At 45.6% G+C, this 17,339-nt stretch overlaps 2 protein-coding genes across 3 annotated transcripts; one reads left to right on the top strand and one right to left on the bottom strand.

The window, feature by feature from the left end:
* Positions 1-7,698: 7,698 nt before the first annotated feature.
* Positions 7,699-14,295, bottom strand: MARVELD1 (MARVEL domain containing 1). Its single transcript, XM_061636291.1, has one exon. The coding sequence runs from the start codon at positions 10,673-10,675 to the stop codon at positions 10,148-10,150; it is 528 nt and encodes a 175-aa protein (XP_061492275.1). The 5' UTR covers positions 10,676-14,295; the 3' UTR covers positions 7,699-10,147.
* Positions 13,125-17,032, top strand: AVPI1 (arginine vasopressin induced 1). 2 transcript variants are annotated; one of them, XM_061636287.1, is made up of 3 exons: positions 13,125-13,334; positions 14,757-15,117; positions 16,582-17,032. In XM_061636287.1, exons 1-3 carry the CDS (start codon positions 13,166-13,168, stop codon positions 16,742-16,744), a joined length of 693 nt encoding a protein of 230 aa, XP_061492271.1. In that variant the 5' UTR covers positions 13,125-13,165; the 3' UTR covers positions 16,745-17,032. The 2 variants fall into 2 exon arrangements, with proteins under 2 accessions (XP_061492271.1, XP_061492272.1); XM_061636288.1 differs by lacking the exon at positions 13,125-13,334 and adding an exon at positions 14,508-14,670.
* The last annotated feature ends 307 nt before the right edge of the window (positions 17,033-17,339 follow it).

Raw genomic sequence — 17,339 nt, 5'->3', positions numbered from 1 at the left:
TTCATCATGGCTAGGGTGAGGTCCCATTATGCCATAATTACATGTTGAGATTCTGTGTCATTTTACACTCTAATGCACCATTTCTTCTTTTTATGAAAACTTTAAACAAAATACCAGGAAATCTGGTGAACAATGTGACAGGGTGAGGGTAAAGAAGGTATCCCGCTGACCTCTTGCCTTTGATGGCTTTATTTTATTGTTAACAAGATCAGCCTCAAAAGACCTTCTCTCCATCCCACCAGTTAAAACAGCCAGACTGGTGAAGACTAGGGAGAGGGCTTTTTCAATTGTGGCCCCCACCCTGTGGAACTCCTTCCCAAATGATCTCCACCATGCCCCTTCTATGATGAGTTTCCGCCGAGCCTTGAAGACCTGACTCTTTAGGCAGGCTTTTGGGGTGGGCTAGGTTTTACTATTATTGCTTCAGATTTTTAATGTTTAATGTATTTGTACGTTTTATTTTGTACGTCACCCAGAGTGGCTGGATAACCAGCCAGATGGGAGACTTATTATTATTATTATTATTATTATAGTGCTTATAGTGCTTATAGTATTTGAAGTGCTAAGTACTCAGTAACATTGCTTTAAAGTACAGCTGTGTTCCACTGATTTTTACCTAGCCCAAATGACATCAAAGTGGAAACTGAGCAAGAAACAAACTTTAAAGCTAACTGAAGGAAGATCATTTTTGTAGTTAGTACCCAAACAACCTATAGAGCTTTGGGGGTGGAAAGTTACCAGCACTTGCTTTTTGTCACCCTAGCTCACTGCAGACAGCATATTCAAAAAACACAGTCACTGAGCTCAGCAAAGTGCTCCCCTCAGCTCAGCTCAGCTCAGTACCCCAAGCAATTGCCCAGCTTGCCCACCATTAACTCTGGCCCAATGTAATACATGACCGTTTTTCCCCTTGAAGGATCAAAGTTAGGGGAAATATAAGGACTAAGTCAAGAAAATGTAAGCACTGACACAGGTCAACATAAGGGTCTATACAACCAGGGTCATGTAATCAGTACCAAAAGTCCACACCATAAAGGTTAAAAGTGAGCAACTCCATACATAGGATAGGAAAGTGGGGTCTTAATGCCCATTGAGAGACCAGATCCAGGACTTGAACCTTGGAATGTACGTATGTGAACCCTGTACCATTTTGGAGGGGGCAGGCTTTGGTTCTATATCAAACTCCTAAGTCCAGGCTTCTCTTCCTCCAGCTATGTTATCCAGAGCATTCTGATGATTATCTGTGTGGGAGCAATGTGCTCTCGGTGCAACTTAGATCCTTCTCTAGGAGAGCCTTTGGGTTCTCAATGTATGCTTCCTACTGAATGGGCCAGGGAGCTGGCTGACTGTTGGGATAGGAATGTCAATCTTTCTCTGTCTGGGCCTGTCTGTTTGCCTAGCAAGAGATTGGTTGTTAATAGGATTTGATTCAGACTCGTGTCTGAGTGAAAGTCTGAAGCTTCGGCTCTTTGTCTGTTGTTGTCATTCTCTCCACTGTGCCATCTTGATTTGTTTGTTTGTTTGTTTCTTAAATTTATATCCCACCCTTCCAGGAGGAGCCCAGGGCAGCAAACAAAAACACTAAAAACATTCCAAAACATCTTAAAAACAGATTTTAAATTTAATTTTTTTTAAAAAAAATGTATTAAAACAAAACATATTTAAAAGCGGGGTCTTTTTTAAAGCTTTGGAAACACTTTGAAGAGCAATTCTAACACAGATGCAGACTGGGATCTCTACTTAAAAGTCTTGTTGAAAGAGGAAGGTCTTCAGTAGGTGCCAAAAAGATAAGAGAGATTATGCCTATTTAAGGGGAGGGAATTCCAAAGAGTAGTTGCCACAACACTAAAGGTCTGCTTCCTAACAGACCTACTGATAAGATGGTATCTGCAGGAGGCCCTCACCTGCAAAGAGCTTGGAAAAGTTACTTTTTTGAACTACAACTCCCATCAGCCCAATCCAGTGGCCATGCTGGCTGGGGCTGATGGGAGTTATAGTTCAAAAAAGTAACTTTTCCAAGCTCTGGTAAGATTATATTTCAGGTAACCTGGTCTCAAGCTGAATAGGGTTTTGTACACCAAAACCAGAAACTTGAACGTGGCCCGGTAGCTAATGGGCAGCCAGTGCAATTCTTTCAGCAGTGCAGTGACATGTTGGCGATACTGTGTTCCAGTGAGCAGTCACACCACCGCATTTTGCACCAGCTGCAGCTTCCAGACCAACCTCAGGGGCAGCCCCACATTAGGGTTGCCAGGTTCAGGGCCTGAGACTGATCCTGTATCTTTAGAAGAAGAGAAAGTCAGCCAAGTGCAGGTGTTCTTGCAACAATGTAATGAGAAAAACCACAAGGTGGAATTCTCCCTTCCCCCTGCACAACTTTTAAAGATCCAGAAGACCTCTTGGTTGCCAGGCAACCCTACCCCACATAGATCACATTACAGTAATCCAGCCTTGACTGAGATGGAAGGGAGGTAGTGCTATCTCCCTGATGACTGGAGAGTTGTATATGTAGTAGGGAGTGTACAATGATTAGGGGCAATGCCATGAGATAGTTCTGCCATTGTCAAGTGTTGATTGGTGTCTTCCATGCATAAGTAATGTGGGGCCATCACTGTGCAATGCTATGAAGGTTACAGACTTCCCATGGGCATCTGGTTGGCTATTGTGAGAACAGGATGCTTGACTAAATGGGCCACTGTTATGATCCAGCAGGCTCTTCTTATGTTTTTGTTGATTTATTATTTATTTATTTATTAGACTTTTATACCGCCCGACTAGCAATAGCTCTCTGGGCGGTGAACACAAAGAATACAATAAAATACACAATATAATACAATAAGAACATATACAATGAGAACAATCTAAAATCAGTACAACAAATATAAAAATCAGGTTAACTTAAATTAAAATGCTTTGGAAAAGAGGAAGGTTTTAACCTGGCGCCGAAAGGATAACAATGTCGGCGCCAGACGCACCTCCTCGGGGAGACTGTTCCACAGTTCGGGGGCCACCACTGAGAAGGCCCTAGATCTTGTCACCACCCTCCGGGCCTCTCTATGAGTCGGAACCTGGAGGAGGGCCTTCGTAGCAGAGCGTAGTGTACGGGCCGGTTCATATCCGGAGAGGTTGATGAGTTGCTGTGTTGTGTTTTGTTTCTATTTTGTTTCCTGCTTTGCTACTGTGGTGTTGCCAGGTCTCTGGTTTTTCCCTGGAGACTGTTTTTTGGGGGTCCTCTCCAGGTCTCTAGCCAAGTCACCCCATACCCCCCAATCTCTGGTTTTCCACGTGACTCACCCTGCAGCCCAGAGACCTGGCAATGCTACATCCGGTCACTCTGGCTTACCTACATCCAGTTGCGTCACCTTTTACATCAGCATGTTAGTGTGCATGCCTTCCATCACTGAAAATGGTGGTGGGTGCTTGTTGACACCCCTGCCACCATCTTGGGTGATGGAAGGTTTCACATGCTGACACGAAGCAACTGAATATAGGTAGGCCGTGCTGTCTGCCAGACGTTCCCTGGGAGGGTGAAGCTCCCGATCTGTAATCCCCGCCAACATCTGGTCATTATGCTTGCAGGTATCCTGGAACGGGAGCTCCAACCTCTGGTACTGGACCTGGAGAGAGTCAGGAGTGATGAGGCAGTGGCTGCGGATGAGACGCAATGGTGGCGAGTGAACCCTGGCCTCCCCCACAGTCAAGCGAGAGGGAGGCCTGTAAGCACCCAATGCAGGGTGCCAACAAAAGAAGGTGGTGAGGGGGAGGGCTGGAAAGTGCCTGGGGGGTGAGAGGGGGCATTGGAAAGTGCCTGGGGTGGTGATTGGGAGAGGGGTTGGAAAGTGCCTGGGAGAGACATCACTAGGGCCCACTCTATGACATCACTAGAGGCCACCCCTGAAATCTCAGGGTTTGAGATGCTTCTGACCTGGGAACCCTACTAGGAGTATAGGATTGTGACTACTTAAGCCAATGTAACTCCAGCATTAGCAGTTGCCAACATAGTGGGACTCTATGATTACACTGCATGTTTTCTTGAATAGGACTGTTACCTGGACTACAGGCTCTTCTTCTAATGTTTGCAAAATTTTATTAAGGGAGTGACTTGGACTCAATCCTGTTCCCTAATGCATGAAAAGGGCTTCTTAAAGCCAAAATGCTTGTAAACTCTTCTCTACTCTACAAACTGAAGTTTGTTAAGGGTACTGGGAACTGTAGCTCTGTGAGAGGTAACTACAGTTTCCAGGATTCTTTAGGGAACATGAGGTGATTTAAATGTATGGTGTGTACACAACCAAAATCAACACTTTTTCTGCCTTCTGCCGATCTCTTCGTATATCCATTTATCTACCCCAAAAAGGGATGTCATGGTCCCTTGAGCATCAGCTAGCTGAGGAAGTTAGAGTGTCCTGTGTTTAAAAACTGCTCCTTCCTTGCCCGTTTAACTCTTAGACTACCCCTTTTTTTCCTGATTCTTGGGTCAAATGTCAGAATCCCACCTTCTTTAAAGTGGTTGGAAGGTGGTGTTATCCAGTGGTGTTATCCAGGGCCTGTGGGCTCCTGGAAGACCAGGATTCAGACCCTATTGTTCTCATAGCCATCTCATATTTGTTTTGAGATTATGAGTCCTGAACTTCTGCTGCTGCAACATAGGCTGGTGTGATTCAGAACTGCCTGTAGAGAGCTCATTACGTGAGACATGATAGATGGCTGTGAAATGGATAGATAATTCAAACCAGAGTTGCTGTTCCATTCTCTGCTTGTTCACTCTCATATCCCAATATAGCAAGTGGGATAGGGAACCAAACAGAGCCCCAATTTGGCTTCGGTAAGCTGTTCTTCCTTATTAAGGTTGCCAGCTGTCTTCATTCTGTTAGTCCTGAAAGTAATTCTGTTTTCTAATGTTCCAAATTCCTTTCCTCCTTTTTAAACAATTCCTTTCCAGAGGATGAAACACCCTGAATTTCTAAGTGTTAAGGAGAAAACACATCCTTGTAGTTTGAACTCTTTAGATAATGGATGGAGAACCTTGGTCCTTCATACGTGGTTGGACTACCAATCCTATCAGCCCTGACCATTGGCCATACTGTGGCTGCAACTGATGGGAACTGGATCCAACAGCATCTGGAAAGCCACAGGTTCCCCATTCAGACTTTAGATGCATATAATAACCTTCTGTGTTCATAAGTGGCTAGCAGCCAGTGTCTGCAGTACCATACCTGTGACTGAAACATTATGTGGCAGTTTCGGATTCAAAAGGTCTCAGACGTCATCTTGATAGATGACGATAACATCACAGAACCAATGTAGTAATAGGTTTTTGCTTACTTAAAATTGAGTAACAGAGTTAGGAAGAAAATCAATATTTCTAAGTAAATGAGTAGCATGAAGGTTGTGAAATATACTGTGCCACCTCTCCAGATTGTTTTTTCTGGCTGTGTGCTTTTAAAAATCGGCAGGTTGGGGACAATGAAATAGATCTCTCCTGGTCCTCCCAGGTATGTTTACCTTGTCATGGTCACATCTGAGTTGGGAATAATATATTGAACTCACCCGAGTGAGGTTTTTTGAGTGTAACAGCTTTGAAAAGGGGAGGATTTGATGCATAAGTAGATCTGTAATAAGTGTCCAGTCATGATAGTCAAAAGTACATTCCCTTATGTCAGAAACAGTGTGCCACCTGCACACCAGATTCTGCACAACATGTGCAGAATAAAGAGTAATATATAGGAAGGAGGATTTAAATGGCTTGTGTGATAACTGGTGGCAGTCAGAGCCACTTGCATATGGTGAAAGACTTGGCAGAGAACTCCCATGGGAGCAACATGGACCATTTTAACGTAATCTCCAAATCAAATTTCTGTTTTGCTATCTTGTGATGCCTGGGACATGCAGACAGGGGCAGAGGTGCAGAGCATCTGAGGTTTGCTCTTGCAGATGTAAAGGTTGAGTGAATCAGGATAAGGATCAGAAGGGTCTGGCCAGGGAGAAAACCCTATAGCCTTTGAATCCAGAGACAAATGGAGAATGGGAAAAGGGAAAGGATCATGGTGAGCTTTTCTATTCTGATGCTTAAGGAAGGATGCGTCCCCAGTAGGCCACATAATAGGTGATAGATACGCTTTGTTTGTTAATGTCACTTTGAGATCTATTGGCCATTTTGGCAGATTGAATGCTGAGTTTGATAAACCATTGGTCTCACTCAGGTTGCCTCCCCACTACTGTTATTTTGCAGAAAATCATGTAGCAGAAATTTAGGTTTGAACTGTTAAAGTGGCCTGGCACAAGAAATCCACTTAAAACACACACACACACTCACACACCTACACACACAGAGAGACTTCTTGTGGCTAGGAAAATGCACTAAAAAGTGTTGGATAACAATGAATTGATGGGAAGACATATAATCTCCATGGAAAGAAATGAGGATGAATGCTCAGTGCCATATAACCACCTTGCAAACAACTTGGAATGAATGCTCTATAAAGCACAGGTGTTGTATAACCTCCATTTAATCTTTGTGCAAGCAAATCAGGGTGAATGTTTAATTAACAGATTATCTGGACTCTGGAGGAGCCATCAGAATGACAGTTCCTATCTTCCTACCCACTACTTCCCATGCTTCCCCAAACCCTCTGCTGGCTCTCCTACGCACAAGAAGACAGAACTGGGAGTGATAACTTAGCAGCCTTCAGAAGCTTCCTATGACTTAGGGGTGGGGAACTTTTTGGCTCTGCAGACCAACTTTGACCGGTAGGTAATGCAACCCACAAGTCAATCATGTGACATAATTATGATGTCACATGATTGACAGGTGGGTTATCCCACCCACTTGTCAAAATCACTTGCATAAACTTCCCAACTTTGGAACCACAGTGCAAGGGGCATTGCCAACCCTATACTTTGCAAGCTTCCCTTGCACTTCTCCTTTCCACCTCCAATGTCAGAGGGGCAAAGGAGAAGCATGTGGAGGCCTGAAGTTAGAGTCAGTAGAATCAAGTGGCTCTTAGGATTCATCATGTACAAGGCTTAGGACTCCAAAGAGAACAATTTCCTAACCACTTACAAGGGGCATACAAATAGACTGGCATGATCCTTGTTGTCTGAGTGGTGCCCTTCTTCCAACACAGTGTCTGTCATGCTGCTTTCTATTTTCACCCTTGACCAAAATGCCTTAGGATGACCATGTCACTGCACTGACAGGGTTTCATCTTGCACAAAGGATTAGGTTCCATTCTCTCCCATATTTGGTCTATCCATGCAAATATCAACCTGCCCAGGTCTAAGGGTACACCTGGACATTTGGGCTTGGGCAGAACATTTGTTCCTGTAGTCCATTTGGAGCTAGTTTTTTTTCTAGGAGTCAGTGGCAGGGCTTTGTTCAATATGGTACCCCCCATGCCTCCCCAAAACTGAGGCTGCTTTTCATTGTACCCTAATCCATTTTTTGAGAGGCATGTCCTCCTTGCCTAGATCCAAGGGATCTTACCTTAGAGTTAACATGGTGTCATGGAATCCCCTAGGCACAGGACTTTGCAACAGCCACATATCTTGGCCACTGGATCTACTTTGGCTGACCCAGAAAGAAGAGCAACTCCCCCCACCAAAAAAAAAAAACCCAATTGGCAGAATGCAATTTCTCCATGCCCCAAGGTAAGAGTGCGTAAATAGCCTTGGAAGAGCACAATAATGAAGATGAAAGCAGGGAGCAATGCTTTTATTAAGTGTAGAAGAGGAGGAGGAAAGTCAGGAACATCCAGAAGTTGAAGGCAAGTCTTTTGGAAACTCCTGTAGCCCACTCTGAAACATGATGTCTTGAGTAGAGGTGAAGTGCGTTTCCCTATCTGGTGCTGCTGGAATAGGGTCATTGCTAATGGAAAAGGGAGACTCCAACAAAAATGAACCTATTCCCACCATTTGAAAATTATTGGTATATATTTATGTAAAAAGGCACATCAGTTGAAAGCATCTTAGCCAAAGATAGTCATGGCAGCTGCTCAGGGAGTTTAGCACATTTCGGCAAACAACAGAAGTCTAGAAGAGTATGATGGGGTCTCTCACCCAAGGCACTTCTGTATTTCAGAGGCACTTTCCCCTGTAGAGACAGGCAGAAGTAAAATCCAATGTTGACAATCCAGGAGCATAATGAAGTCTTCAGTTTATGTGGTAGTAACTGGTGGTTGATTCTACCTCCATGGCTGAAACAGTTAGCACTGTCACATTCTTATACTGTCAGATCAAGTCACAAGATATGCAGGTGTAGTAGTACCAGACATCACTGGATCCTGTTTTCCTGCTAAGCATTGGGAATTCAGGTGCTCTGGACCCTGACCTTGTCAGAAGCCTTCCACATGATGTAACTGTTTCTCTTCATAGTTGCTACAGGAATATTTTCCTGCCTTTTTCCGGCCCAATGCCAGCTTTTGGAATAATTACATTTCCTCCACTGTTGACCATTCAACTGCAGTGCCAGTTTGCAAATTTTTGCCCTGAGGTTCTCTTTCCATGCTGCTCTGGAGCCATAAAACTCCATGCTTTCTCCCAACCTCAATGCTTCATGCAGAATAAATTGCACAGGTTTCTCTGGCATACGATGGGAGCAGAAGGATACAGGCCTTGCCATAAAAGGTGCTAACTATTGTCTGGAACCTGGTAGCTCTGTCTCTCATCCAGTCTTCTGTGGTGGGAGCCTTATCTTGGGTATCTTTAAGAGGTCTTTGCACATTAGGGCCACAGAACTCCTAATATCCAACTACCTGCCTCCTAAAGATAGCAAATATAAGGGTATAGGCCTAACTCCATAAAGAGCCAACCTGGATAGATCCACATCTATGACCTACCTAGATTCCATTTCTGGCCTCAGCTGATGACTAGCACTTCCTCCCCATTTCTGTGAGCGGGCCCTTCTCTCTGTCCTCCTTTGTTCCATCACCACAAAACTTGTAGAGGGCTCCAATGTTCCTACTATCCATGATCAATTGACTTGTGGGATGGCTTGCTCTAATGAGCAAATGGCCCAATTATGTATCTTGGACATGAGTCATTAATTAATACAGAAAGTAACAAGAGCAACATTGCTGAACACAGAACGCTTAATTTGACCTACGGATTGCCAGGGCTCAGAAACGGATTCATGAGCTGAGCTCTGGATTCCATTTTTGGTGTCACTATTTTGCTCTGTGACATACTAAACTGTAATAAGAAAGAAAGTTCATCTGAGCATAAGCAAAGTGAATATCCTTCTTATTTTAACTGGCATAGCCAATGCCCCACATCTAGGACTAAAAGATTTCCAGATTAGAGAATGCAAATTTCCAGCAGCCATGAGCCTCAGCACCTCTATTTTTAGAAATTAAGAACTGGTTATTAGAGTAATACTTTGCTATAAATGCTGTAATGTTCACATCAAGGTCATATCCAAAATATAAAGTCACAAGGAACCATCATTTATAAATATCTGATTAAAAACAGAATGGCACAGGGGAGAAAAAGTGCCATGGAAACTTTTGGGGATGATCTCTAATTTATAAGTTCTGAAACAGGATAATATTAATAATAAACCAATGGAGCACCCCAAAGAGTAGATATTTAGTATTACTAAATATTAATTAAATGTGAAAGGATGAGATCTTAGCATATGTCATAAAAACATATGGGCAAGGACTGTGTTGCATAGACAGGCAGGGGCGTGCAAACTAATTTCTGCTCCTGTTATGGATAACACTTGTAAGGCCATGGGCTTGCAAGGCACCCTATGGCAACCCCATATTCTGGAATCATAAGCCAGGCCAAACGTTTCCAGACCCACAGAGACCCACCTGCCAAGTGAAGGAAGAAGAGAGACAGGGAAGTCCCATAATCGGCTGCCAGATTTAATGTGAAAGATGTACCGTTTCTAGCTTCTGGGTAATGAAAGCTGTATCCATCTGTTGATGAAGGGAACAGAACAGCCATCATTACTATGGGAGGTAAAAGCATGATTCCTCCTCTCCCAAGAAAGTCTATTGATGTTTTGTCTGTCCATCAGGAAGGCAACAATGAGTCTGGAGCAAGGAGCAGTCTGTGGGGGGCAGTATGTGCGAGGCTTGTCCAGCTGGTTGAAGAAGGGTCTCTCTCTATTCCTGCCCATCTGTCTGTCTTCTTGCATCTCTCAAATGATATCTTGGTGCCCCCGGAAGTGCCGTACCAGGCAGTAGAGTCCAGAAATTAGGTAGAGGAAGGCAGTGATGCCTGCAAAAATGGCAGCAGTCAGGTAGGCACTGTAACTGCAGGGCCTGCTATAGCCTGGCAGGTTGCAGTAGCTGAGGTTCTGTGCCTTGTGGCTCATGATGCCCGCCGCAGCAGCAGAGAGAATGACCCCAAGCAGCAGATCGTGCATTAGGTTTGTCATGAGCCAACGTGTCCCCAGCACTGGCACCAGAGACCAGCGGCCCAATAAGCTGAGCCCAAAGAGCGCCAAGGTGAGCAACCACACCAGAACCGCTGCGAAGACTGCAAAGTAGCTTGCTCCTTCATACTTGCGCGCTGCTAAAGTCACCCAGCAGGCAGCCCCGGACAATAGCTGTGCTATGCGCAGGCCTCCCAACAGACTTCGCAGAAAGGGCCTATTCAGGCTCAGAGACTCTCTAGGCTGTGGGCAAGGTGGTGGAGGTGAAGAAGGGGGTGGTGGAAGAGGCATGCTGCAACACTGGGGTCTCCAGTAGCTTCTGTCCTGTTCAGTGCTGCCTTGTGTAGATAAGTGAAACTCACCCCCCTCTCAGGCACTTCCTCTGCCTGCAGCTGCCAAACATCTGCAGCTTAACGGTCTTTCCTGCGCTGGGGCCTCTCGGCTTCCCGGCTGTGCCCCTCCCTGTTCCCCCCTTGCCCCTCCTCTTCTCTGGGTGGTTCTCTTACTCCATCCTTCTGCTAACTACTCACTCCAGCTCTCCTCCACGCCCCTGCAGTCCCAGCTCAGAGCTCTCAAAATATCCATGAAAGCTGGCTTCTATAGCATCACAGTTTCCTTAGCCACACACTATGAACTCCCATACTAGGGCCAACTGAGAGCTGTCCCAGCAGCAAGGTTGGCTCATCATGGCGGTCCTACAGGCACTGAGTTCTGCCGCTCCTTTATGTAAAGAAAGGGGACAACTTGGGGCACTGATCAAACTTTGCAGTGTGCTTTAGTACTTGGAACAAATTTTTCTTTTTGCTGGGTCAATACTGTTTTAAAAATAATTTTATGCTGCCCTGTGTTGGTTTTAAGTAGATTTTGTGTGGGTATTATTGTTACTTCATTTATTTTGTTTTCTTGTTTTTTGTGAACTGCCCAGAGGACATAATTAAGAGGTAGCAGAAATATCATAAATACTTTTTTCAAATCCTTTTCCAAACAGGTTCAAACCAGCTTGTCCTCTTGTTCCAAAATGTTACTGTCTAGTCACATAAAAAGGACCCATTCCTGAAATCACACTAATTTGGAACTTAGTGGGTCTCTTGGCTTGCTGCAGGCAATGAATTCTGTATATGCTGCATGATGCTAAATTTAATGGAGCCACTTTGCACATGGTATATTCCAGAAAAATGCTTCCAAAAACATGTACCCACTTATTTGTGAAAAATAATTTAAAGATGTACTTCGCCACAATTACACATGTGGAAGCTCCTGCGTGTGCTGAAGAGTATCAACTTAGAAATACAGGAAAATAAACACTTGTGCAATTGTCACATACGACAGTGTATGCAATTTCCCTCTGTGTATGGAGTGGATGTGGCTGTCCCTGGAAAGTGGTATGGGTAGGGGCATAGTCATCCGGGCTCGGTGTGTGTGTCTTAAACCCCTTACTTTTTTGAGAGCAGAGTCCTAGCCTATGTCCTATGTCTCCAGCATCCTATGAACCAATCAGCATGAAAGCTGGCTGGAGCTGATGAGTGTTAGCCACTCAGAAGAATCTTCTAACATGCTTCCTTATCCTTTTCTGTTGATTTGAGCAGATCAGAGTGAAAGGAGGGGAGTCAGCCACTGAGAAGACTCTTCTCAGTAGCTAACACACTTCCTTTTCATGCTGATTGGCTCCTAGGGACCTCTGCTATTGTTAGAGAAGGTGCATGCAGGAAGGAGTTAGGAGATGAGGACAAGCAAGTGAGTGAGGGGCTGTGGCTGTGAAGGGGCATGGTGTGATTATCAGGAAGGGACCCTGCACTTCTGAATTTGCCGCTACACTAATGGGAATGGGGGTAAAAATAAAGGGAATTCGTTGCATCTTGTTTGCTGTTTTCCCTATGAGTTTTCCAAATTAGGTCTCACTGCACATCTTTGGTGGTGGAAGTGGTGAATCAAAGAACAAGTCAAGTCTGATGGCATCTTTCTACGTATTTTCCAGAAAGCATGGCGGCAATAATTTTTTATTGCGGGTTCTGGCTTCCCGGCACGCAAAAGCTTGCTTGGGAGCCCGTGCCCTTCCTTCCAGGTTGGCTCTTCGCACGTGTCTGGCTGCGACTACTCCGCGTGGCTCACTGGAGCGGAATAAGCCGTCTCCAAATCCCTTCTCCCCTGCAGCGTTATCAGACAGTGCCGTATTGCATACACAGACAGGGGCGGCCAAGTTGCCGAAGCTGTCTGAAAAGCCAGACATCAGGTGTCAAGCGATCGATCCTTTCAAGCAGCAAACCGCGTTTTTCAGGCTGCTGTCAGAGGAGAGGCCGATTGTGCCTCGCACCTCAGTTCCCTCTATTCCCTGTACTCTCAGTACCAGACCCTCCGCCTTAACCCTTTATTTGCAAAGAAAACATTCGACAAGAGCCACCAAACCAGAAGGAAGAAAGCAAGCAAAAATAAAGGGATGGGAAGAAGCTAAGATAAAGTAATCGTCCATGCTCGTGACACCGCACAATCAGATTTGGCTGCAGGCGAATTTTTTCAGCCAGAGGTTGGCTCAGACTGAGGGAAGGTAAGTCGCACCTCGCCGCCTCTGTCAGTCACAGGGAAAAAAACAACTATCAGAAGCAACGCCCATCTCTCTCCTTGCGAGCTAACGCCCTTCCCACTGACGTCAAGACCGTTGCCTGCCACGCGTTACCATCAGGGGCAAAAGAGCTCCACCCCCTCATCACCCGATTGGCTATCTGGTTATCTTCAGAGTTAGAATCCTGGAGTTAAGAGGCAGATGAAACTGATTGGCTGAGATGCATGGTGTCTGTTCTCCTCAATGGACAAAGGAATTTTCTCCGTGTGAGCCTGCGAATGACGGAAGTCGGTTTCGGAAGAGAGCAGACGAGAGTAGTCGAAGTACACGCTCTGTCGGGCCTCCAGGAACCTTCGGGAGACCCGCGGCCCCCAGAAGGACAGCAGCCGCCAGGTCTGTGATTACCTGCCCGAGGAGCCTGGATCCACTCGGGTCTAGGCATTGGCCTCGATCTGTGAATTTAAAATTCCAAGGGAAGGGATGTGGTTCCTTACTAGGGTAGGTAGGAACAAACTTGCCTGTCCCTCATGGCAATCCGAGTCACTTCGGAACTCTCCTTTATTAAAGGAGATTCTTTTTAGTTGGGCTCCTTCTTGTTATTTTCCTCGGAGAAGAAGAGCAGAATGTAACTTGCCCTAGTAACTTGCCTTAGATCACTCAGTGCCCCGCGTGGATTGACGTATTATTTAGGGTTAATAATAATGCAGAGGAGCTGAGGGTAGCATAGATGGGAGCTGTCTTCGCAACAATCCTGTAAGATTGGTTAGGTCGAGACTCCGACCCATTGTCACCTATTTATCCTCTTGCTGAGCGCGGAGATTCAGCTCTACGGCTTCCTGGCGTTCCAACACCAGCTCTCCCTCCATCCAGTCCCAGTACTAGTTCCTGCACAGAACCCTGGCTCAGGGACAGATATGAGAGCTGCGTATGTATAATGCCATTTTTGGAGCCGTATAAGGACGCAGCTCCCAGGAACCGAAGCTGTCCTCACCTCCACCCACGGGTTGAACATGGTGGGTCGTTGGGATCATTCCGCGTGCTGACAAACGAGACTCCGGCAAGGCTTTGCGGGGAGAGTCTCCTGGATTAGCTTGCATCGTCCCTTCTTTTCTGGTTTAACTGGTGCTCCATCTTTGGGCAAATGGGTCACCAGGCTCTTCTTGAGGTGTACCTACTGTTGCTAGGCTCTCCCAACATCAAAAGGCATGGAATACTGATGTGAGAAAATTAACGCCAGGCCCATTGCTTGAGTGCAAGTATGTGAGTTGTTGCCCCATATGGCCCCACCCCTGGCACTCAGCCCAGCTTCTGACGAATTTGCATGCGTGCAAAACCAGCTCTCAGTCTGAGCAGCTTTCCTGTGGCTCCTCCCTTCAGCTGGTTGAGCACACCTGTGCTCAGCAATCACTGGCCTGATTGAATACTCTGCTGCCAGGCGTGGCATGCTCCATTTTACACAAATTCCAGCGGCATCAGCACATCAGGGTTGATCTCAACAGCTTGTTTAGGCAAATAGAGGTGCTCGGCCTCTGACTGGCTACACATGCCTGAGGGTCACAGGTGAGCTGCACTATGGGAATTCCAATTCCTCAAGTGGGAACAGAATCAGTCTTGTTCTGGCGAAGGTGGCTTAGTTCTGCCACTGGGCTGAAAAAAAGGATGGATGCCTTGAAGTATGGTTATGGAAAGACTGTGCCTTGCACGTCTGCTTCAAGCTGGACCAGCACAGGTAAAGATGGGAGGGTGGCTGGGAAATACAGCTGGCATGATCAGTTAACCATTCTGCTGTTTCACCCCATTTCCTTTATTCCACAGAACCACCTTCAGCGACAGAGTGGAGAGACCCTAGCATCATGGGTACACCAGCTTCTATTGCTTGTGATTTGCCACAGCATGAAGCCCCTGAAACCTGCACTCGCAAGAGAGCATCTGCCAATATCTTTCAGGGAGTGGGGCTACTGCAGTTGTGCCGTCTCTTCCACAGCAGTGGGGATGAACAAGCAGAGGAGCGGGCCCAGCTGGTCTGGGAGTGTGCAGGAAAGCAGAGCATTGCTCAGGCCTTGCAACAGCTCCATAAACGGCAGAGAAAACTGAGGCTGCGATCACGCCTGAGGCCTCATTCTGAAATGAATGGTGGCACAAGACTCCCAGAGCTCCAGCACTTTAGTCGTTTACGGTATGGTCTGCATGTTAACAATGCCACACCACTCTCCAAGTACCTAGTGAGCCATCATTCTACAACTCCTGCACTTGCCCACTCACAATCATGCCCCACCCTATTTGCCCAACAGCTGGTCATACCCTGCGCTTTTAGCTCACTAGCTCCCAGCTCATAATGCCAATTTTTTTTTTGAATATATTGGGATTGACTAGGGATGGCCCTCCAAATGTTGGACTCCAGTTTCCATCAGCCCCAGCTAGCATGACTAATGGCTAGGGATAACAGTTGTTGTAGCTCAGTAAAATTTGGAGGGCCAAAGGTTCCCCACCCCCGGAGTAAGCAGTAACTCTGGCTAAAACCAGCCACTTCCTCCCTACCTCCATTGGTGTACTGTGTAGACTTCTTGTTTGAATCTTTGACCAGGTGCTGTATCTCAGTCAGCCAGTACAACTAGTGTTATCTGCACCTAATACACTGTTTATATTATGCAGATACCAAGTAATTATTGCCATGTGTGCTGGGACTGGTTTCTTTATACAGCCCCAGCTTAGAGCATGCTTTGCTTAAAACTGTGTTCACGGATTATAAATTACAATGGTTGCAAAACTGGAGCAAAGGTGTTGTGCACTGTATTCAACCATAGTGTGTGCACAGAATTTGCTGTCAGGTACAGAGTCTGACCTTTTACCAACCTCAGCTGACAACTTATGCGAGTTCTAGCCTCTATAGCTGCAAAGATAGAGCCAAAAGTGCACGGGTAATGTATAATCTCAGAAACCAGACAAGGGAAAAAGTTTCCCCTAGCTTTTGCCCTCCACCTGTAATTAACAGGAGCAATATATAATATGTGTGCATGTTATGTGTAGAGTAAGTAGATACGTAAATGTACTTAACTTGCATGATTTATACATATATCACTTATTCTGCCTTTGAATGTAACTATTTTCTCGAAACACAGACTATAATAAGACAGCTAGATCAGCAGCACTCTCTAAAGCAGGTGTGGGGAACTTTGGGCCCTCCTGATATTGTTGAAGTATAACTCCCATAATCCCTGGCCATTGGTCATACTTGCTGGGTTTAATGGGAGTTGTAATTCAGCAGCATCTAGAGGGCCAAACGTTCCCCATACTTGCTCTAAAGCAGGGGTTGGGAACCCATGGCTCTCCAAATGTTGTTGTAATCTGACCATTACTCAGACTGGCTGGGGCTGATGGGAATTGGAGTCCAATAACATCTGAGGGGGCCACATATTCCTCACTACTGCTCTGAAGGAATGGGAGAGCAAGTATGCTTTTCCCAAGCCAGCAAAATAAATCTGAGTGCAGGAGTAGCCCTGACTGTGAATTCTTCCCCCTTCTCTATTTGTAGAAAGGCAGCATGGTAACTCTCATCTCCCTATTCTCTGTACCGATTGCCCACTTCTCCAGAGGAGAAAACATACTCCATTTCTTAATGAGTGCCTTTGTTCTCCTACAGGATTGAAGACTGCACTACACCTTGTGCTGGTGGTGACGGTTGCATCAATAATGATAAGCAGATAGATGCAGCTGAGCAAACCACCCACTACACTGCTTCCCACTACAGGAAGAAGAAAAGTGGTATGGGAACTGCAGGCTACCTGCACCAGCTCCACCGGTAGCAACTGAACTTAACAATGCCAACAGGTATAGTCTGAAACTGAGGGAGTCAATATGGGAGACGCACTTCAGCCCTGCTATTTAATAATCATAGGGAAATTGTTTTGACACAAGATTAGTTCTCTGCTTCAGGATGGCAGCCATGGCAGAGATCCTTCAAACGTACCTTCTTCCTTCAAGCACTTTTCCTTGTTATGGTTACTCAGACTTGACCACAGCTTGCTGTGACAAAGCATAACACTACAGACTGAATATGCTTGGTTATATTTAATAAAGCTTATTATACACTCCCTCTATGAAGGCACTTTATATGAACTGTAAGTAGTAACCTGTTGGATCACACCAAATCTCTCTCTAGCATCATGTTCTGCTTACACAGATGTTTCTGAGAAGCCTACAAACAGGCTGTGTGAAGGTAGCAGCTTTCCTGTTAGCCCCTACTCTGTACTCAGAGGTAACCTGCCTCAGCTGTGCGATAGCTATCAACCTTAATGTAAGGTTGCATCAACCTTAATGTAAAAAGCTGGTGGTAGACCTATCCAGCATGAGTTTAAACTCCTTTTAAGATCAGCTGCAGCCATGGCCATCACATCTTGC

Source organism: Rhineura floridana, chromosome 7 (genome assembly GCF_030035675.1).
Source record: "Rhineura floridana isolate rRhiFlo1 chromosome 7, rRhiFlo1.hap2, whole genome shotgun sequence".
Classification (NCBI taxonomy): domain Eukaryota; kingdom Metazoa; phylum Chordata; class Lepidosauria; order Squamata; family Rhineuridae; genus Rhineura; species Rhineura floridana.
This window is presented reverse-complemented; position numbering and strand designations above follow the sequence as displayed.

Excerpts from the sequence above, each read along its gene's own strand:
- MARVELD1 (XM_061636291.1), bottom strand. The coding sequence starts at position 10,675 with ATGCCTCTTCCACCACCCCCTTCTTCACCTCCACCACCTTGCCCACAG.
- AVPI1 (XM_061636287.1), top strand. The coding sequence starts at position 13,166 with ATGGTGTCTGTTCTCCTCAATGGACAAAGGAATTTTCTCCGTGTGAGC. Across the intron at positions 13,335-14,756 it reads AGAAGGACAGCAGCCGCCAG|AACCACCTTCAGCGACAGAG; the intron begins GTCTGTGATTAC and ends TTTATTCCACAG. Across the intron at positions 15,118-16,581 it reads CAGCACTTTAGTCGTTTACG|GATTGAAGACTGCACTACAC; the intron begins GTATGGTCTGCA and ends GTTCTCCTACAG.